General features: G+C 31.1%; 1 protein-coding gene across 1 annotated transcript; it reads left to right on the forward strand.

Moving 5' to 3' along the window:
• The first annotated feature begins 254 nt into the window (after positions 1–254).
• Positions 255–23622, forward strand: LOC132560255 (von Willebrand factor D and EGF domain-containing protein-like). The gene is made up of 19 exons (XM_060224919.1): positions 255–282; positions 11058–11261; positions 11956–12120; positions 12331–12608; positions 13304–13390; positions 13589–13695; positions 15323–15623; positions 16573–16658; positions 16931–16994; positions 17223–17435; positions 17868–18082; positions 18329–18632; positions 18892–19044; positions 19845–20031; positions 20585–20772; positions 21060–21311; positions 22470–22527; positions 23072–23162; positions 23382–23622. Exons 1-19 carry the CDS (start codon positions 255–257, stop codon positions 23620–23622), a joined length of 3222 nt encoding a protein of 1073 aa, XP_060080902.1.
• Positions 23623–23823: the final 201 nt, after the last annotated feature.

A 23823-nucleotide genomic window follows, 5' to 3' on the forward strand; every position in this document is an offset into this window, starting at 1 on the left:
ATCGATAATTGATAATGTCGCTCAAATCGATTACTACCATCGTCATGGTCACCCAAATGGATAATTTTACCTGGCGATAACTCACGTGGGTACTCAAATCAATAGTTCACATTATCACTCACAATATTAGTCATTGCGTATCACAACGAGAACTCAATGTCATTCTCAAGGATAGTTAAATGATATCGATAATTCATCAATTGTCACGCTATCAAATCGTGCGATAATACGACATAGTTCTACGACAAAGCGAAATGGCCGAAATCAGCAACCATGATACCAGTTAGTTTACTTCCTGCTTGTGTGTATGTATATATACACAGCTATCAGGTGCCGAGCTTATTGTGTGCCACCAGACGAAATATAACACATTATACTCTTTGATAAAGGCGTGAAGAATCGTTTCATTTAAGAAATCATCGAAACAAGTTGGTTTAGCCATTTTCTATTAATCAAGTCGTCAGTAGTTACAAGTATACTTTTTTGTCATGTGACTTCATCAGAGAGAGGCGAAGGACTAAGATCGTCATTGATATACCCTGACAAACCATTGTAATTATAGATATACAAATGCCTTATAGACACTATACACACCTACTCAGCGGTAAAGCAGAATGATAGGGTGCGGGATTTTACTATCGGGACTTTTCTCTGTTGTTTTGGCAGGTAAGGGTGCAATGTCATTTTTATCCATTACAGATGTCTATTAAAACCTTTTGATGCTTCATGCTTCATTACCATAGGAACAAAAAATACGTACAGACTGTGATTGAATTGACAGCAGATCATTGAAAAAACAATATAACAACAATTTAGATATACATATATTGTTGTATTGTACGATATTGTATATGTTATCTCATCTGACCAGAAGGGTCAAGATGAAATATGTTTCGTTATTCGTTGTCCGTACTCCGCCGTCCGTAAATTTCCGTAACTCTTCACCATATTTCAACCATACTTCATCTGCAATATTGACTGGGATGGACAATAATTTTTTAAAGGGACTAAATTGTTAGTTTTCGTTATTTTTTCCCATTCGTTTGATTTCGGGCAAGTGTTTTATTTGTTATGACTTCCAAACTTTCCCGTGTCGCGCAAGTGCAAACACACTATTAACACTCTGAATGATATGAATTAGTTTTGGGTCGCTCCTAGTGTATTATCATTATTTTTACTTTTATGATAAAATGGTTGTGCAAACTATTTGAATATTATGATTAAAAGAAAGTGCACAAATTATGAAATCTTACCATTTAGTCCCTTCGAATTCAAAAGGTTGGTTTTGCCAACTGGGAACTAAGCTGAAATAAATATTGCTTTAAAACGGTATACATCCCTTACACTTGAGCGGAATTCAACCAAACTTGGTCTCTCTCCTTCTCTCTCTCTATCTATCTCTCTTTCTCTCTCTCTCTCTCTCTCTCTCTCTCTCTCTCTCTCTCTCTCTCTCTCTCTCTCTCTCTCTCTCTCTCTCTCTCTCTCTCTCTCTCTCTCTCTCTCTCTCTCTCTCTCTCTCTCTCTCTCTCTCTCTCTCTCTCTCTCTCTCTCTCTCTCTCTCTATATATATATATCCTTAACATCTGCATTTCTGTGTGGTAATATGTAGCAATGTGTATATTACAAATCTCTAACTCATTTTTGTCAATTTCATCAAATGTCTATTGTTTAATGAATTTGTGTTTTGGAAGAAGTCCTTTATAAATTGGAAAAAGATATGCTGACTCATCCCTTTGTAGACATTTGCCAATACAAACTGTTTGAACTAAAAGAGAGGAATAAAAGATTTTACTGGTATTTTGTATCAGTTATTAAAGGGATATCAAATTTGTTTGGTAATCTGTTGTATTTTATCAGTTGTAAGAGTGATATAAGAATTTATATGTAATCTCATGTTGTATTTTATCAGTTGTTAGAGTGATATAAGAATTTATAGGTAATCTCATGTTGTATTTTATCAGTTGTTAGAGTGATATAAGAATTTATAGGTAATCTCATGTTGTATTTTATCAGTTGTTAGAGTGATATAAGAATTTAGAGGTAATCTCATGTTGTATTTTATCAGTTGTTAGAGTGATATACGAATTTATAGGTAATCTCATATTGTATTTTATCAGTTGTTAGAGTTATATAAGAATTTATAGGTAATCTCATGTTGTATTTTATCAGTTGTTAGAGTGATATACGAATTTATAGGTAATCTCATGTTGTATTTTATCAGTTGTTAGAGTGATATACGAATTTATAGGTAATCTCATTTTGTATTTTATCAGTTGTTAGAGTGATATACGAATTTATAGGTAATCTCATGTTGTATTTTATCAGTTGTTAGAGTGATATACGAATTTATAGGTAATCTCATATTGTATTTTATCAGTTGTTAGAGTGATATAAAAATTTATAGGTAATCTCATATTGTATTTTATCAGTTGTTAGAGTTATATAAGAATTTATAGGTAATCTCATGTTGTATTTTATCAGTTGTTAGAGTGATATACGAATTTATAGGTAATCTCATATTGTATTTTATTAGTTGTTGGAGTGATATACGAATTTATAGGTAATCTCATATTGTATTTTATCAGTTGTTGGAGTGATATACGAATTTATAGGTAATCTCATATTGTATTTTATTAGTTGTTGGAGTGATCAGTTGTTAGAGTTATATACAAATTTATAGGTAATCTCATGTTGTATTTTATTAGTTGTTGGAGTGATCAGTTGTTAGAGTGATATACGAATTTATAGGTAATCTCATATTGTATTTTATCAGTTGTTGGAGTGATATACGAATTTATAGGTAATCTCATATTGTATTTTATTAGTTGTTGGAGTGATCAGTTGTTAGAGTTATATACGAATTTATAGTTAATCTCATGTTGTTTTTTATTAGTTGTTGGAGTGATCAGTTGTTAGAGTGATATACGAATTTATAGGTAATCTCATATTGTATTTTATCAGTTGTTGGAGTGATATACGAATTTATAGGTAATCTCATATTGTATTTTATTAGTTGTTGGAGTGATCAGTTGTTAGAGTGATATACGAATTTATAGGTAATCTCATATTGTATTTTATCAGTTGTTAGAGTTATATAAGAATTTATAGGTAATCTCATGTTGTATTTTATCAGTTGTTAGAGTGATATACGAATTTATAGGTAATCTCATATTGTATTTTATCAGTTGTTGGAGTGATATACGAATTTATAGGTAATCTCATATTGTATTTTATTAGTTGTTGGAGTGATCAGTTGTTAGAGTGATATACGAATTTATAGGTAATCTCATATTGTATTCTATCAGTTGTTGGAGTGATATACGAATTTATAGGTAATCTCATATTGTATTTTATCAGTTGTTAGAGTGATATAAAAATTTATAGGTAATCTCATATTGTATTTTATCAGTTGTTAGAGTAATATAAGAATTTATAGGTAATCTCATGTTGTATTTTATCAGTTGTTAGAGTGATATACGAATTTATAGGTAATCTCATGTTGTATTCTATCAGTTGTTAGAGTGATATACGAATTTATAGGTAATCTCATATTGTATTTTATCAGTTGTTAGAGTTATATAAGAATTTAAAGGTAATCTCATGTTGTATTTTATTAGTTGTTGGAGTGATCAGTTGTTAGAGTTATATAAGAATTTATAGGTAATCTCATGTTGTATTTTATCAGTTGTTAGAGTGCTATACGAATTTATAGGTAATCTCATGTTGTATTTTATCAGTTGTTAGAGTTATATAAGAATTTATAGGTAATCTCATGTTGTATTTTATCAGTTGTTAAAGTTATATAAGAATTTATAGGTAATCTCATGTTGTATTTTATCAGATGTTAGAGTGATATACGAATTTATAGGTAATCTCATATTGTATTTTATCAGTTGTTGGAGTGATATACGAATTTTAGGTAATCTCATATTGCATTTTATTAGTTGTTGGAGTGATCAGTTGTTAGAGTTATATACGAATTTATAGGTAATCTCATGTTGTATTTTATCAGTTGTTAGAGTGATATACGAATTTATAGGTAATCTCATGTTGTATTTTATCAGTTGTTAGAGTGATATACGAATTTATAGGTAATCTCATATTGTATTCTATCAGTTGTTAGAGTGATATACGAATTTATAGGTAATCTCATGTTGTATTTTATCAGTTGTTAGAGTGATATACGAATTTATAGGTAATCTCATGTTGTATTTTATCAGTTGTTAGAGTTATATAAGAATTTATAGGTAATCTCATGTTGTATTCTATCAGTTGTTAGAGTGATATACGAATTTATAGGTAATCTCATATTGTATTTTATCAGTTGTTAGAGTGATATAAAAATTTATAGGTAATCTCATATTGTATTTTATCAGTTGTTAGAGTTATATAAGAATTTATAGGTAATCTCATGTTGTATTTTATCAGTTGTTAGAGTGATATACGAATTCATAGGTAATCTCATATTGTATTTTATTAGTTGTTGGAGTGATCAGTTGTTAGAGTTATATACGAATTTATAGGTAATCTCATGTTGTATTTTATCAGTTGTTAGAGTTATATAAGAATTTATAGGTAATCTCATGTTGTATTTTATTAGTTGTTGGAGTGATCAGTTGTTAGAGTTATATACGAATTTATAGGTAATCTCATGTTGTATTTTATCAGTTGTTAGAGTGATATACGAATTTATAGGTAATCTCATATTGTATTTTATCAGTTGTTAGAGTAATATAAGAATTTATAGGTAATCTCATGTTGTATTTTATCAGTTGTTAGAGTGATATACGAATTTATAGGTAATCTCATGTTGTATTTTATCAGTTGTTAGAGTGATATACGAATTTATAGGTAATCTCATATTGTATTTTATCAGTTGTTAGAGTTATATAAGAATTTATAGGTAATCTCATGTTGTATTTTATCAGTTGTTAGAGTGATATACGAATTTATAGGTAATCTCATGTTGTATTCTATCAGTTGTTAGAGTGATATACGAATTTATAGGTAATCTCATGTTGTATTTTATCAGTTGTTAGAGTGATATACGAATTTATAGGTAATCTCATATTGTATTTTATCAGTTGTTAGAGTGATATACGAATTTATAGGTAATCTCATGTTGTATTTTATCAGTTGTTAGAGTGATATACGAATTTATAGGTAATCTCATATTGTATTTTATCAGTTGTTGGAGTGATATACGAATTTACAGGTAATCTCATATTGTATTTTCTTAGTTGTTGGAGTGATCAGTTGTTAGAGTTATATACGAATTTATAGGTAATCTCATGTTGTATTTTATTAGTTGTTGGAGTGATCAGTTGTTAGAGTGATATACGAATTTATAGGTAATCTCATATTGTATTTTATCAGTTGTTGGAGTGATATACGAATTTATAGGTAATCTCATATTGTATTTTATTAGTTGTTGGAGTGATCAGTTGTTAGAGTGATATACGAATTTATAGGTAATCTCATATTGTATTTTATCAGTTGTTGGAGTGATATACGAATTTATAGGTAATCTCATGTTGTATTTTATTAGTTGTTGGAGTGATCAGTTGTTAGAGTGATATACGAATTTATAGGTAATCTCATATTGTATTTTATCAGTTGTTAGAGTGATATACGAATTTATAGGTAATCTCATATTGTATTTTATCAGTTGTTGGAGTGATATACGAATTTATAGGTAATCTCATATTGTATTTTATTAGTTGTTGGAGTGATCAGTTGTTAGAGTGATATACGAATTTATAGGTAATCTCATATTGTATTCTATCAGTTGTTAGAGTGATATACGAATTTATAGGTAATCTCATATTGTATTTTATCAGTTGTTAGAGTGATATAAAAATTTATAGGTAATCTCATATTGTATTTTATCAGTTGTTAGAGTAATATAAGAATTTATAGGTAATCTCATGTTGTATTTTATCAGTTGTTAGAGTGATATACGAATTTATAGGTAATCTCATGTTGTATTCTATCAGTTGTTAGAGTGATATACGAATTTATAGGTAATCTCATATTGTATTTTATCAGTTGTTAGAGTTATATAAGAATTTATAGGTAATCTCATGTTGTATTTTATTAGTTGTTGGAGTGATCAGTTGTTAGAGTTATATAAGAATTTATAGGTAATCTCATGTTGTATTTTATCAGTTGTTAGAGTGCTATACGAATTTATAGGTAATCTCATGTTGTATTTTATCAGTTGTTAGAGTTATATAAGAATTTATAGGTAATCTCATATTGTATTTTATCAGTTGTTAGAGTGATATACGAATTTATAGGTAATCTCATGTTGTATTTTATCAGTTGTTAGAGTGATATACGAATTTATAGGTAATCTCATATTGTATTTTATCAGTTGTTAGAGTTATATAAGAATTTATAGGTAATCTCATGTTGTATTTTATCAGTTGTTAGAGTGATATACGAATTTATAGGTAATCTCATGTTGTATTTTATCAGTTGTTAGAGTGATATACGAATTTATAGGTAATCTCATATCGTATTTTATCAGTTGTTAGAGTGATATAAAAATTTATAGGTAATCTCATATTGTATTTTATCAGTTGTTAGAGTTATATAAGAATTTATAGGTAATCTCATGTTGTATTTTATCAGTTGTTAAAGTTATATAAGAATTTATAGGTAATCTCATGTTGTATTTTATCAGTTGTTAGAGTGATATACGAATTTATAGGTAATCTCATATTGTATTTTATCAGTTGTTGGAGTGATATACGAATTTTAGGTAATCTCATATTGCATTTTATTAGTTGTTGGAGTGATCAGTTGTTAGAGTTATATACGAATTTATAGGTAATCTCATGTTGTATTTTATCAGTTGTTAGAGTGATATACGAATTTATAGGTAATCTCATGTTGTATTTTATCAGTTGTTAGAGTGATATACGAATTTATAGGTAATCTCATATTGTATTCTATCAGTTGTTAGAGTGATATACGAATTTATAGGTAATCTCATGTTGTATTTTATCAGTTGTTAGAGTGATATACGAATTTATAGGTAATCTCATGTTGTATTTTATCAGTTGTTAGAGTTATATAAGAATTTATAGGTAATCTCATGTTGTATTTTATCAGTTGTTAGAGTGATATACGAATTTATAGGTAATCTCATATTGTATTTTATCAGTTGTTAGAGTGATATAAGAATTTATAGGTAATCTCATGTTGTATTTTATCAGTTGTTAGAGTTATATAAGAATTTATAGGTAATCTCATGTTGTATTTTATCAGTTGTTAGAGTTATATAAGAATTTATAGGTAATCTCATGTTGTATTTTATCAGTTGTTAGAGTGATATACGAATTTATAGGTAATCTCATGTTGTATTTTATCAGTTGTTAGAGTGATATACGAATTTATAGGTAATCTCATGTTGTATTTTATCAGTTGTTAGAGTGATATACGAATTTATAGGTAATCTCATGTTGTATTTTATCAGTTGTTAGAGTGATATACGAATTTATAGGTAATCTCATGTTGTATTCTATCAGTTGTTAGAGTGATATACGAATTTATAGGTAATCTCATATTGTATTTTATCAGTTGTTAGAGTTATATAAGAATTTATAGGTAATCTCATGTTGTATTCTATCAGTTGTTAGAGTTATATAAGAATTTATAGGTAATCTCATGTTGTATTTTATCAGTTGTTAGAGTGATATACGAATTTATAGGTAATCTCATGTTGTATTTTATCAGTTGTTAGAGTGATATACGAATTTATAGGTAATCTCATATTGTATTTTATCAGTTGTTAGAGTGATATACGAATTTATAGGTAATCTCATGTTGTATTTTATCAGTTGTTAGAGTTATATAAGAATTTATAGGTAATCTCATGTTGTATTCTATCAGTTGTTAGAGTGATATACGAATTTATAGGTAATCTCATATTGTATTTTATCAGTTGTTAGAGTGATATAAGAATTTATAGGTAATCTCATGTTGTATTTTATCAGTTGTTAGAGTTATATAAGAATTTATAGGTAATCTCATGTTGTATTTTATCAGTTGTTAGAGTTATATAAGAATTTATAGGTAATCTCATGTTGTATTTTATCAGTTGTTAGAGTGATATACGAATTTATAGGTAATCTCATGTTGTATTTTATCAGTTGTTAGAGTGATATACGAATTTATAGGTAATCTCATGTTGTATTTTATTAGTTGTTGGAGTGATCAGTTGTTAGAGTGATATACGAATTTATAGGTAATCTCATATTGTATTTTATCAGTTGTTGGAGTGATATACGAATTTATAGGTAATCTCATATTGTATTTTATTAGTTGTTGGAGTGATCAGTTGTTAGAGTGATATACGAATTTATAGGTAATCTCATATTGTATTTTATCAGTTGTTGGAGTGATATACGAATTTATAGGTAATCTCATATTGTGTTTTATTAGTTGTTGGAGTGATCAGTTGTTAGAGTGATATACGAATTTATAGGTAATCTCATATTGTATTTTATCAGTTGTTAGAGTGATATACGAATTTATAGGTAATCTCATATTGTATTTTATCAGTTGTTGGAGTGATATACGAATTTATAGGTAATCTCATATTGTATTTTATTAGTTGTTGGACTGATCAGTTGTTAGAGTGATATACGAATTTATAGGTAATCTCATATTGTATTCTATCAGTTGTTAGAGTGATATACGAATTTATAGGTAATCTCATATTGTATTTTATCAGTTGTTAGAGTGATATAAAAATTTTTAGGTAATCTCATATTGTATTTTATCAGTTGTTAGAGTAATATAAGAATTTATAGGTAATCTCATGTTGTATTTTATCAGTTGTTAGAGTGATATACGAATTTATAGGTAATCTCATATTGTATTTTATTAGTTGTTGGAGTGATCAGTTGTTAGAGTTATATAAGAATTTATAGGTAATCTCATGTTGTATTTTATCAGTTGTTAGAGTGCTATACGAATTTATAGGTAATCTCATGTTGTATTTTATCAGTTGTTAGAGTTATATAAGAATTTATAGGTAATCTCATATTGTATTTTATCAGTTGTTAGAGTGATATACGAATTTATAGGTAATCTCATGTTGTATTTTATCAGTTGTTAGAGTGATATACGAATTTATAGGTAATCTCATATTGTATTTTATCAGTTGTTAGAGTGATATAAGAATTTATAGATAATCTCATGTTGTATTTTATCAGTTGTTAGAGTGATATACGAATTTATAGGTAATCTCATGTTGTATTTTATCAGTTGTTAGAGTGATATAAGAATTTATAGGTAATCTCATATCGTATTTTATCAGTTGTTAGAGTGATATAAAAATTTATAGGTAATCTCATATTGTATTTTATCAGTTGTTAGAGTTATATAAGAATTTATAGGTAATCTCATGTTGTATTTTATCAGTTGTTAAAGTTATATAAGAATTTATAGGTAATCTCATGTTGTATTTTATCAGTTGTTAGAGTGATATACGAATTTATAGGTAATCTCATATTGTATTTTATCAGTTGTTGAAGTGATATACGAATTTATAGGTAATCTCATATTGCATTTTATTAGTTGTTGGAGTGATCAGTTGTTAGAGTTATATACGAATTTATAGGTAATCTCATGTTGTATTTTATCAGTTGTTAGAGTGATATACGAATTTATAGGTAATCTCATGTTGTATTTTATCAGTTGTTAGAGTGATATACGAATTTATAGGTAATCTCATATTGTATTCTATCAGTTGTTAGAGTGATATACGAATTTATAGGTAATCTCATGTTGTATTTTATCAGTTGTTAGAGTGATATACGAATTTATAGGTAATCTCATGTTGTATTTTATCAGTTGTTAGAGTTATATTAGAATTTATATGTAATCTAATGTTGTATTCTATCAGTTGTTAGAGTGATATACGAATTTATAGGTAATCTCATATTGTATTTTATCAGTTGTTAGAGTGATATAAGAATTTATAGGTAATCTCATGTTGTATTTTATCAGTTGTTAGAGTTATATAAGAATTTATAGGTAATCTCATGTTGTATTTTATCAGTTGTTAGAGTTATATAAGAATTTATAGGTAATCTCATGTTGTATTTTATCAGTTGTTAGAGTGATATACGAATTTATAGGTAATCTCATGTTGTATTTTATCAGTTGTTAGAGTGATATACGAATTTATAGGTAATCTCATGTTGTATTTTATCAGTTGTTAGAGTGATATACGAATTTATAGGTAATCTCATGTTGTATTTTATCAGTTGTTAGAGTGATATACGAATTTATAGGTAATCTCATGTTGTATTCTATCAGTTGTTAGAGTGATATACGAATTTATAGGTAATCTCATATTGTATTTTATCAGTTGTTAGAGTTATATAAGAATTTATAGGTAATCTCATGTTGTATTCTATCAGTTGTTAGAGTTATATAAGAATTTATAGGTAATCTCATGTTGTATTTTATCAGTTGTTAGAGTGATATACGAATTTATAGGTAATCTCATGTTGTATTTTATCAGTTGTTAGAGTGATATACGAATTTATAGGTAATCTCATATTGTATTTTATCAGTTGTTAGAGTTATATAAGAATTTATAGGTAATCTCATATTGTATTTTATCAGTTGTTAGAGTGATATACGAATTTATAGGTAATCTCATGTTGTATTTTATCAGTTGTTAGAGTGATATACGAATTTATAGGTAATCTCATGTTGTATTTTATCAGTTGTTAGAGTGATATACGAATTTATAGGTAATCTCATGTTGTATTTTATCAGTTGTTAGAGTGATATACGAATTTATAGGTAATCTCATGTTGTATTTTATCAGTTGTTAGAGTTATATAAGAATTTATTGGTTATCTTCAGTTTCCTGTTGTATTTTATCAGTTGTTGGAGTGATATCAGACTATCGGTATTCTCCTGTCGTTTTTTATTAATGTGACATTTGTTAAGTATACGCTATTCACGCCAGCTATACAATTTAAATACCTGTATATGATGGTATGTTCTACACCTTTGGTTTTCTTTAGAAACAGACCCTTGCCTGGCAGATAACTATGTTATGATGGATGATCCAACATACTTTACGACTTACGAAACTGACCCAAACTCTGTCCGATGTGAGACTGACATTGTAAAGCAATGGTACAGGATCAAATTCGGTGCTGTGGCAACATCACCACCACCTTTAAACAGATGTGGTACCGAACAGACGGTGTGGATCGACCCTTTAAGTAGGATATATATTTTTTATTTTGAATTTGTTTTTGGTCATTTTCCTGATTTTTTCTACAACAATAGGTGTATGTCACTTAACTCCCAAAGATTAAGTTAATCATTGCCCTTGTTGTGTCATCGAAGCAAACATACGTTTCGATTTGCTGAACTCATAGATTTTGGCCTGTGTGAACTATAAATGGATAGAAAGTTTGGCTGTAAGGGCGCTTAATGCACTCGTGGAAATGAAAACGCCAATTATCTCTTTTTTACTTACTTGGCAGCAGCTCAATACAGGTCATATCACCACAGCCAAACTAATATGTAAAGGAAACACACGTGGATAAGAACAAGCTAGGTCATTGTTGGAATAGCTGTGTTATTTTGGTAGAACCATGTCACACAAACTCGCGGTTTTGTGTAATCTTTGAATATACCATTTGTTGATTTGCTGCAGCGTTTTATCAACGAGACAACTCACAAGCTAAGTACGAAGTACTGATGATGCAATGCAGATAAGCAGTATTTAAGGAAATCGTCATCCACGTTTTTTTTCTCTACAAATTTTCGTCAATGTGTCCCAATTTTTCAGTCAATGAATTAAGCACTTTTGTCATGTTAATGTACATGTATATTGAGAGAAGTAGATAAGCATATTATATGACTGATACTATGAATACATAATCACGGTGTGGTTTACGTGTGATTCAGCCTTACCATCCTCGGGAGAAAGCGGCTTTGTAACACTATGTTTGAAAACGTCAACAGGAGACTGCCCATATACAGGAACGATACTGGCAAAAAACTGTGGCTCGTTCTTTGTGTACGAACTGAGGCAGCTGAATGCGCGTTTTTGTCCCCTCGGGTACTGTTTTGGTAAGTATAATTGTGAGGAAACTGCTAATTACTCACATTCATTCTCATTAGAAACGAAGGAATATATACGCTGATTTTTTAATTCAGTAATAAAAAAAAAGAGAAAAAAACAATGATTGTATTTTATGTCTGTTTTGTGTTGAGTAAGAGTAGGATTTGTCAGCTTTACTCAATGAATGACTTAACCTCAAAATTAATACATTGTTTTAGAAAAGGACACTGGTATGATACAGCCGTCCGTGTCAGCATCTTTGGTTAATGGGACGATAACAATTGATTCTACCGAATATCCGAACAAAGAGATCCTTTTTACATGTCACCTGGAGGCTAACACAGATGTGGAGTTGACGTCCTTATATTACGATGTTGTGTGGTACATCAACGATCAGGAAATAACACGGATGTCAGACCTCACTTACTCGACCTACATTAATAATGGGGGGCTCAGTGAAGGCGAATGGAGAGGAAAGTATTCCCTCCCAATGCAGGTAAAAGTCTTTAATACATTTACTTTGAAATTGTTGTATTTTTTGGATAAGGGTTTGTCATGTCAAATTTCAAACGGATTTCGAATGAGATGACAGAGAGCTCTGTTTTAGAGTATATATGCTTTGTTATGTATAATAATTTAGAGTGTAAGTGGTGATCGATGAATGTGGTGAGAGAGATCTCCCCGTGTGGGAGGCATATATAAATTTGTTTTGTTATGTTTGATAATTTAGAGTGTAAGTGGGGAGTGGTGAGTATGGTGAGAGTGCACACCTATGTGGGGCACTGTAATGTACAGATCAGATTCCAGGATCTCACCCCTGGCATATCTAATAGATATTCTGGGTCAATAAAATTCCATTGAAAGGAGAGAAAATAAAGAATTCAAACTGATTATTTTTGATAGATATTATTTTGATTACATTAGGGTATTTTACTCAAACGATCAATTTGATACCTGATAGTTGCCCCTAAAACTCACAAACATATACATACTAGTGCCTAATGCTGAGTTATGGAATATGACTTAGTGTCCACAGTGTACAAATTAAAATCGTTAGAGTGTAAGTGGTGTAAGTGTTACATGTGCGATGTCTTTGTTATTGTCAGCAGTTATTATTTCTGTCACTCAGTATTCAAGAATTGAAATAAACATTTGTCACAGTTTCTTAGTATCCATATGTTGTTATAACAGGTGAAGTGTGTCGTCCAAGCCAAAACAGAAGTGTCTACGGGAACAGATCACTTCATCGACAGCGCTCCGTTCTACGCTGGGTTCAAGGTATTTTGTTGACTGAATTCTACCTTTAAAACATATCTTTAAGTTTCATTAGTCATATATCGGATGTAGATGTCACCTAAGATTTTGTCCGATAAGATTGTAGGAACGAGTCCAAAATTTAACACTGTCGAGCCACTGTTTGACAATTTATATTACTTTTAGATTCGTTTAATTTCCCGACTATTATGTAATCCTCAGACGGAGCTATCAGGAGAAACTCTCCAGGAAAACGGTGAGTTGAATCTAACGATACGACTGACTGTTCCTCTTGGCTGCACGTACCTCAACAACATGGAACAAAAGGAGTAAGTATATAACATAACGTTATAAAGTAATGATACAACTTTTACTGAGTATGTTCGTCTGGAACATAAACAGCTGTAATAATGATTAAAACTAAATTCAGAACGAACATTCATAGTTTAAGTTGTATGATATTATCGATGACAGACACAAGTTGTTAGAGTCAAACATTTTCAAAATCTTATTGTGTAATTATTATCTATAAAGTATCGAGTTATACTCATTATCAACACAAATATAAAACAATGTCATTGAAGCAACCAAGTTTTGGCATTACTTACGGATACTTTTTATTGACATTGAAATCATTTTTCGTCTTGGTCAAAATACATATTTTGAAAGTATTTCAATATTGTTTTGATTCAAATGTTTTTTTTTTTTTTTTTTTTACTTTTCTTTGTTTGCATGTTGTTTTTTTTTCGAAAAAGCCTTTGGAAAAGTACAGCAATTTTCTTTAAAGACATTTTACTTTTTCCCTATTATTTCGTTTGTACGAAATATCATATCGTTTTCATTTTTTGTTTCATATCTTCCGAACTTTTGTTTCGTTTTAATGAATCAAATCAATTAGTAGAACTACTATTTTATTTAAACGAATTGATACTATTTCTGTTACGGAAAGGTGTTTCACAATGCTGCTATGTTTGATTATTTCTAAATTTGGTTTAAGGCATGATGGCATTAGTGTTATTTTGAATTATAAATACAGATTTTGTGAAAAAATACCCTAGTATAAGGATAGGCGTGGATATTAAAACTGGTATAGATTTTATACAGTCCAAATACGAACAGATGTTCCGGAAGGATAAACGTTTTCTGCTTCATTTACGATATTCATGATGTAATTCTTGGTCAACCCAAGTAAGTAATGTCACGTTCCATAATGAAAGTAAAATAAACAACAACGGGACCATCAGGCATACTAACGAGCCTCAAACATGTCCGACTTCATATTACGAGAGAAAGAGAATATTTCATTATGGAATCATTGTGTTGGGATTAAGTCGAGTGGTTCTGATGACTCGGTCAGTTAGAGCGTTGACCCTCTTAATCTCAAATGAAGGTGCAAGGTGCGTGGTTCGCAGCTTCTCACCCACGGCATTTATATAATCTAAGAAACAGACCGGTTTGTGCTTACGTAATTGTCCTTAGACAAGACATTTCACCCGAATTGCTCTTAACGTTGTTTATTGAGGTAGATTCCAGCTACTTCAATAAGACCCCGCCTCTAAATGATCCTGTCTATTCAAGTGGAAATAAACCAAACAAAACAGTAAATCATAACTAGGACGTGGTTATCAACCGATGAATAATAATATAAATCAAGATATGCAAGCCTCAGAGTATATCCTAACGGTTGTAATAGGCTTAAAGGATAATTGGTTCCTAATAAGAGTAGACATTCGAATAAAAGGAAATAATGTTTTGTTAAAACATAATGACTTTAAAAAAAAAAGTAGACGAGCTCAGATTACAGACTTTGATGATAGTTTATTATTTCATGGATGTTATTGGTCTTCCCATATTAATTGCAATCTCGTATTTTTAAGTATAATTCTTATGGCACCAAAACAATTAGATATATGACTTACAAAGCTGTTTAAATATGAATTATCATAATTTTTTCAGTATCCAAAAACATGAACAAGACCATTGCAAGATGGCAATTCGAGTAGTGATACCAGACGAAGATTCTGCGACGGATTCTTGCACACCCGGTCATGTTATTAAAAACTCCATCACGTTTGTTAACTATAATTGTGGAGAGTTTATCCACCATAGTAGCTGGGATACTCCAGTGGTGTTGACACTACACGGGGCGCCGGACAATATCGTCAATACCGGACATCGCTTCGCAGTGATACAGCTTCGAGCAGACTCTGTTTTTGGGCACAGCGTATGGAGTGGAGCAGTTGGTGAACAAATAGTAGTAAGTAAACGAAAACATCTGTAATATAAAGAAAGGACACTTAGTAAGCAAAACAATGTATTATATAAAGCAATAGCAGGTAGTGAGCAAAATTATCTATAATATAAAGAAATATCAAGTAGTAAGCAAAATTATCTATAATATAAAGAAATATCAAGTAGTAAGCAAAATTATCTATAATATAAAGAAATATCAAGTAGTAAGCAAAATTATCTATAATATAAAGAAATATCAAGTAGTAAGCAAAATTATCTATAATATAAAGAAATATCAAGTAGTAAGCAAAATTATCTATAATATAAAGAAATATCAAGTAGTAAGCAAAATTATCTATAATATAAAGAAATATCAAGTAGTAAGCAAAATTATCTATAATATAAAGAAATATCAAGTAGTTAGCAAAATTATCTATGATATAAAGAAATATCAAGTAGTTAGCAAAATTATCTATGATATAAAGAAACATCAAGTAGTTAGCAAAATTATCTATGATATACATCCACATTATAATACCGGATCGCGCGGTTGTATCGTGGTTGCCTTTATCCCAGGCAAGTGGGGTTCGATTCCAGACAATGCAGGTGCTCCCAAGGATTTCCGGTTTCCTTTCTTGATAGCTCTTTCTGGACAAAACTGATAATTGATATGAATTGATCGAGTTTTTTTTACGATTGCTGTAAATGATGTAAAGTATAATTTTTTTTTCTTTTAAATCATTTCGGTTTGAGAGTAAAACATAAAAATAGTGATTGTTTTCATATTTAGGTTTCGTTAAATAAATTGCGGTACGCTTGTATTAATAGTATACCGACAGATGAAATGGATATTTACGACAGCATTGGCTAAAACATCAACTAATATATTTAAAATGTTAATACCATGTACATTGAAAGCATGGTCGTATAATGTTCGTACCAATTAATCATCATATTTTCATTTTCTTCATCAGGTACATATCCACGATGATGATATAAATATCATGGGTAAAAAATGCTACTCTTCAAACGATCCACACATGCAAACTTTCGACGGCAAGTAAGTGAGATGTCATTCGGTGTTGTTTCCATTATGGACAATTACAATCTTCAAATAATGACAATTTTATTTAACAAAGTTACAAGGGATCATGTTACATTGCTGCATTTTCGTAAAGGTATCTAAATCGTATGAATATTTTGAATTTTTCGGAGAAAATGTAACTGCAATACGTAAATTTTGATATATATATTTCAAAGGCACATTAAAATAGAAAGTAATTGGTGATCTATTTATACATCAAAGATTAATGTTAACATTTTTTCTTTAAGGAACTACGAGTTACAACATACCGGAGAATACGTCTTGTATCAACATGATGACCAGTCGATCGCTGTCAGTAGTCAACAGTTTGCGTTCAATTCGCAAAGAAATAAGCAAGATATAGTATAACATATTAGGAATACTACAAGCTCTTCTAACTCTCATTCCTATTGTTCTGTTGCCTTCCCTGTGATCTGAATAATGCGGTTATAGAAAGTTTCAACCAGAATAAAGTTGAAATTGAAGCTATTAAGCATATATTTTGTAGTCAAAGAACAACAGTCTTTTCTCGTGTTTCAGATTCACGCCTACTTCCAGCCGTGTAAGTGGGGTTTACCGAACGCGAAATGCAATTGCGGAATTGCTGTACGCTATAGTAATGTTGTCTTCAGGGCCAATTTCTGTAAGCATTCCAATGGGTACAACAGAATTATCGAGTTGAACGGCTGTGACAAAGACGCAATGAAGATACACAACTTCCAATCCAGCACGACATACGGATCTAGCTTCGAGGTACTAATAGATAACATTTTTTTTTAAATCAGTAAAACTTCTCAAGCTTTTGGAGGAAAGAGTGAATGCTATATGCAGCGTACACATCAAAGTATTATGATACTACTAAAACTGATTAACTTTATCAAATCTTCGTTACTTAGTTAAATAAGCTAGAAGTTAACTTGGAGACCGGATACATCCATTTCCCCTAAGTGTGTCATTTGTCTCTGAAAAATCTTAGTAACAATTTCCACTATGGGATTGTTAGTCAGGCTTCAATTATTGTCACGACCTTATCTCAATAAAAAAACTTTCCATCAGATATCTTGCAATGTTCATTTCATGGTTTTCTCGAAGCCTAGATATCAATAAATGCATCAATAAATTGTTCGGTCATAGCTTGAAAAATATGTAATGTTTTGTTTTTGTTTTTTGTTTTTGTTTTTTTAGATAACCCTTCAAACCGGTACAGTGGTAACTTTTAGCTACGGTTCGTTCAGAGATTCTGTAATATTCATCCATTATATCTACGTTAAACCGTCCATGCTGGACTGGAAAGCCTCGAGAGGGTTGTGTGGATATTTAGACGGATCAACGGCAAACGATTTTATAATGAAAGACGGATCGGAAACACTTAACGCCAATGATTTCAGCAACAGTTGGAAGTTTGTATCGTATAAAATATCACACTACTTATCTAATTCTAACATACTCTTAAAACTTAATAATTATATTTAGTTACGTTTAAACCTACATTGTCTGTGGTCGAATTACTTCTTACTAACTGACTCTCAAACAACCGACCATAGCAGGTTAAACAATTCCAATGAAGAATGTAATATCATACAAATTTGTATCATATTATCAGTGACATTCTTGCTCTCTTTTAACTTTTTATAATATGTTTACAGAATTACATCCGGGAGTTCTGAATCACTCTTTATAAACCCATTGCAACCAAATCCGACACCTTCACCGATGAACCATAGCTATTGTACCTGCAAAAACGAAAGCATTTTTGATGAACACGTTTCCTGTTCGGCTTTTCCTGTAAAGGCCTGTTCATCTTCCGAGTCCTCGGATTCCATTGTTGCTAGCTTGACTGGTTATATAGACATGTGCAGAACATCATATACAAAACGTGATACAGAGGAAGATATGGTGTTCATCCCTTTGTACCCAAATCTGGAAGAAGGCAATGATACCGAAAGTGAGGTGAATATGTTTCAATTTTTTTCCAATTATTTAATTGTGTGCACTGTGTTAAATTTCTGTATGCATTTTGTAAATTAACTTACTTTGCTTTGTTAGGTTAACATTTTGAGGTTTTCTTACGGATGATGAAGGACAAAATTTTGTCTTGGTGATACTTGATACTTGATGATATCCTAATTTTCTTGTTAAGGAGATATAATGATTAAAGCTACACCATTCATATGAAAGATTTTGTTTTATAATTGGTTGTGTTTATAAGGTTCCTGAATGGTCTGGTAACTGGACAGAGATTTCAGCTGCTGAAGCTTGCAGGGAGTTCCTTAGTGCTAGTAAACTCGCACAGAAATGTGAGGAAGTGATACCAGGTTTTGACACTGAAGCCTACGTACCCGACTGTACAAAGGATATCAAAGTACATATCATCGAACGTCATCAATATTAACATTGAATTATCTAAATGTAGCTTAATTACAAGAATTCTATCTTTTCTAACTATCTATTTAGCTTAACAGGCCATTACAACAGAAACCGTATGTAAGCGTAAGGATATTTACATTCACTATACTACCTCATAATACAGATGGTGTGTTAAGATAAGGAATATTAATGGATTGGTAGATGTTCTAAATACAGAACCATCTTTTAAATTCCACGGTCAATACTTATCTTTTTAGTAAAAATTGCTTTTTTAATGTTCAACAATAAGATATTAGTAACAATAACAAGTATAAACATTTTGAAGAAAAGAAGAAAAGTTATGTATTTATTGCCTTAATGGTTGGTGGTAGTTTTAAATGTCAATTTATTTGAAGGTATATATTTGTTTTTGCAAAAAAACAATAATTTCCCTACTTTCATAATAAGTCGTGTTATTAGAATGTATGGTTATTTTCATTGTATGCAGATAGTTGAAGTTGATAAGAACAATTAAGATTATGCTTATCTCTATGTTACGTGTCATTAAATGAAACGTCTTATAACGTATCACATTTTACAAACAAGTTTGATAGAAAGGAAATTGAAAAAAAGCTTTGATGATCATTAGTTTTTTTAATGTGGGAGCGTTTATCTTTAACTTAATTTTCGAGGTCAAACAGCTTTACAAGTTATCAGGATTTCACGAATGGCATTAATTATTTCTGTATCATCTTGGATACCTTAGTGTTTGAAACATACAACATCACTGTACGTGCTGTCTATATGTTTACACAGCTCACAGGAGGATCTACTGTGTTTATGGAGTCAACACTGTCCTTACTACAAACAGCGTGTGTGACTGAAGCAGTGCGTTTAGAAAATCTTACACGGGACGATAGCGGAAATGGCACCACCCTCCTGGACGAGATTTTAGCCTTGAGGTGTACCAACAATTGCTCCAATGCAGGATCATGTGTAAATGGTAAGTCAAATGCTGTTCATCGTAGGTAAGGCTCCCAGTTAGAAGAAGTGTACAAAAGGCACAATGTAGCATCATTCCGTACAAATATATAGTAAGATCCAGCTTAATCCTGCATTTAGCTGCAGCATGAAGCGGTTTTGTCCTGTGACATGTCAATGATGCTTATATCGTTTAAACAGTGAAGGCGATCACAGATATTCAGATTGGTAAATTTTAATATGAAAAAAAAACTAGTTTGGAGATGTATTTACCCTCAGAATAATTAAAATTCAAAATTTTCAATATTAGATAATGGTAACCAGTTTGTGCATTGTCTAAATGTTGCTACAATGAAGAGTTAGTAAATCTTGGCTTGTTGGTTACGGCAATTCCTAAGGTCTTCGATTCAACAGCGGATTCTTTCGCCCGAAATCTCAAAGGATTGTACAAACCTATTTACCATGACAATTTAATGACTTCACGAAATATCGTACATATATTTGAAATGTGAAATGTTCATCACATGAATTAAAAAACATAGTGTGTAATATTACTTCACTAAACTTGCTGAAAGGTACTTGTCAGTGTGAAACCGGATATGAAGGACATGATTGTTCTCAAAGTGGAAACGACCCACCCTTGATTTCGCAGGAAACAAATATGGGTTTGTGTGATTCATCGATAAACACTTGCTCCAAATACGTCGTGTCAGGAGATAACTTCATGCCGAAGCGACCCACGTGCAAAGTTAGACCATTCAAGGTAAGATCACGTACGATATTATATGTAATAACTGCATATAGTATGTATAGTATGTCAAGGATTTTTTTTATTGTCATTTTTCTTTTTTGATATTGATGAAAATCATATTGGATTGCTACGTAGAACGTTAGCGATTTGTCTAAGTAAAAAACCTCAAGTCGATCTTATAAAAATGCAGATCCGAATTCTCGCTCCGTCACTGTCCGCATAGGATCTCTTTTGAAATCAGTTTGAGGTTTAAGAAACATTTAAAACGTTTGTTCAACATGCTATTGTTTTTGCTGTAGGTTATTGATTCTTCAATCGAAATGGAAGGGAACGAATTAATTTTCACGGGAGAATATGTGAACACTTTCATCGTTATCTGCGATATTCCGAATTCTCGTAAACGCCGCTCCACCACTGATAATCAGCTGCCGACTGGCTACAAGATCAGTCTCTCAAACGACGGGACGACCTTCAGCACTGAGGTTACTTTCATCAACTTTGACGCCAACTGCTACGAGTGCAACATAACTACTATGACGTGTACAGCAAAGGTATGCCTTTGCGCTGAATGAAATTGAACTAGTTGAAATGGTATCAAAGGGTGATATGACTTATTCTCTCCATATCTTTCGTCAAGAAAAGTAATGCCTTGTGGCTATATCAGGATTTTATAATTAAGAAGAAACTGATTTTATTTTGCTGAAATTACTGCACTTTTATGAGGGAAATAACCGAATATGTATATCTGTTTTCTACTTCTTGAAAAAGGATCTTACAGGTGAAAGGATAATATGTATGAAATCACAAGGACCTATTGTTTAGTATTCTTGTTTGAGATAAATATCGAAATGTCTGAAAGTGAAATAATGGCTGAATTTCAAAAATGAAGTTTATAATGAGAAATTAAATATACGACTTTAAAGATACAAAATGAAAAATACGAAATCGGTGATTGTCGAAACACCCTTGATACCATGCAGAAAATTTGTTTGCAAATGATGATAATGATTACAGCCGGTTATTGATAATCTAATTCTCTATAGGCAGGTGAAATGCATGTAGCGTTTATTTAAGCTTTCCTACTACAACGAGCTCTACCATATTTCGATAAGGAATATTGTTTCCTTTATCAGTTTTAAAAATCAAATTTGCCTGGCTCCAGTGAATAAAGTAATATGTCGAAACAGTTACATTTGAAATGATTCTTGTCCTAAAATTTTGAGATTTGTAATATGACTGTCATATAACAATTATAATTTTGATTATAAGACTTGTTAGTGAAAAGTATCCAGAACATTGCTAGCATATTGACTGCTCTAAATGCTAAATGCTATATGCAAATTCTATTCGGGGGAAAAAGAGTGAAATGAAGTGATTGAATCAAACCTGTAATTTGGTACAGGCGGTGTTTCAGTAAATTTGATGATATAGTTATATAATGAAATCTTGTGATGAATCCGATGATAAAAACACAATAACAGCTTTGAAAATAATTTCACAATACGTAGTTTGACTATACTGATACTAACAGAACGCCTGCATGTTTTCACGACATTAGTCTGAAGGTGTGTAGTTATTAAGAAGATTACTAACCGTACAACCATCGAACATCCATTTAAACAGTTTGTTTTCAGCATAATTAAGTAATGACATATACCCGCTCTCATAGTGCCGTTCATCTTTCATTCATGTCCATTGAATTTTAGAAGGGTTGTAGCCAGTCTGTTCAGGATGACTCCTCCACCATTGCGCAAGACAATTCCTCCAGTAAGTCCACCTTGGCAATTTCCTTTTTTACAGTGAAACAACAAAGTTATCCTACTTTTGTATCATTATATCTATTTAACGATAACTTGGAAACAACTATGACTAGTAGTTCAGCTGCATCAATATACATTATTGCAGATGATTCATTACGTTTTATTTGCTGATGTGTTATACACTTGATAAAGAAAATATCTTCTTACACTTATACTCTGTCCGGGCTTTTAACTCGTTGTATACGGCACGAAGAATTTGTACAAGTGCCTAAACTTTACACCATTACGACATCCTAAACAACAATGTTTAAGGGTGTATAATAAACAACTTGATATCGTCGACCATTTTTACAGTGGCAAATTGTTTATTATGTAAGTTTTTGATAGGGTGGAGGGATGAGGGTTGTAGACTATAAAAAACTGTACACGTTATCAGTATTCTCTCCAGTGACATTGCTATTCAATTTGTGTTTGGCTTTGGCTTACATATACATAATTACAACTACATTGTTTGGTTTATTATGGATAATGAGAACGAATTTTCGTTTCAGAAACTGCCGTCGTGATGGGTGTGGTCGTTGGCCTCGTGTCACTCCTCGTTATTGTAGTCGCTTTGTGCTGCATAAAGAAAAAATTCGCAAAGTACGTACTATATCGACAGAATACTACATATAAGATCACGTTTGATATTTCTTTACACCAGCTTAGTATTGGGATGTTGTTTATAGCGTAAAATTTACTTAGTTGTATATTAGCACAGTCATTGGAGGTTTCATTTTTAAACGTAATGTTTTAACGGAGGAATATCCAAAGCTATCTAATTGATTTGATGATCTGTTTTCCATACATTCATTTTTCTAGGAAACAGACTGCTGTCATATCTGGTGATAAAAGTAAGAGTGACGATGGCAAATGGAACGATTGGGATCTGTTCAACTCGTCTGAATTAATCATCGGTGTTCGTCCTCCGTTCCAAACATGTTCTAAAGAAAAGATTGATCTGAACATTTACGACATGAAGAAATCTCCACAACCATATGCGAATGAAAGGAATGCCGAAACAGTTATGGCTTGGGAGGAGGATGCGGGGTTAAAAAATTGATTTGATATTTATTCACAGTGTGGTTATTCATTTTTGTTAAGTACATTGTTACTATCCAGTGTATTTTTGTCTATAATCTGTGTACTAATTCGTTGGTCGATTCCTTTCCATCTCCCACACTACATACATCAGTACTAGTACACTCCACACTGGTCATTTGTCTGATGAAGGTGATCTTGTAGTCGGCCAAATATCTCTAAT

The sequence above is a fragment of the Ylistrum balloti genome, unplaced genomic scaffold, assembly GCF_031769215.1.
Source record: "Ylistrum balloti isolate Yb309-2 unplaced genomic scaffold, AGI_CSIRO_Ybal_v1 Utg371040, whole genome shotgun sequence".
Taxonomy (NCBI): Eukaryota; Metazoa; Mollusca; class Bivalvia; order Pectinida; family Pectinidae; genus Ylistrum; species Ylistrum balloti.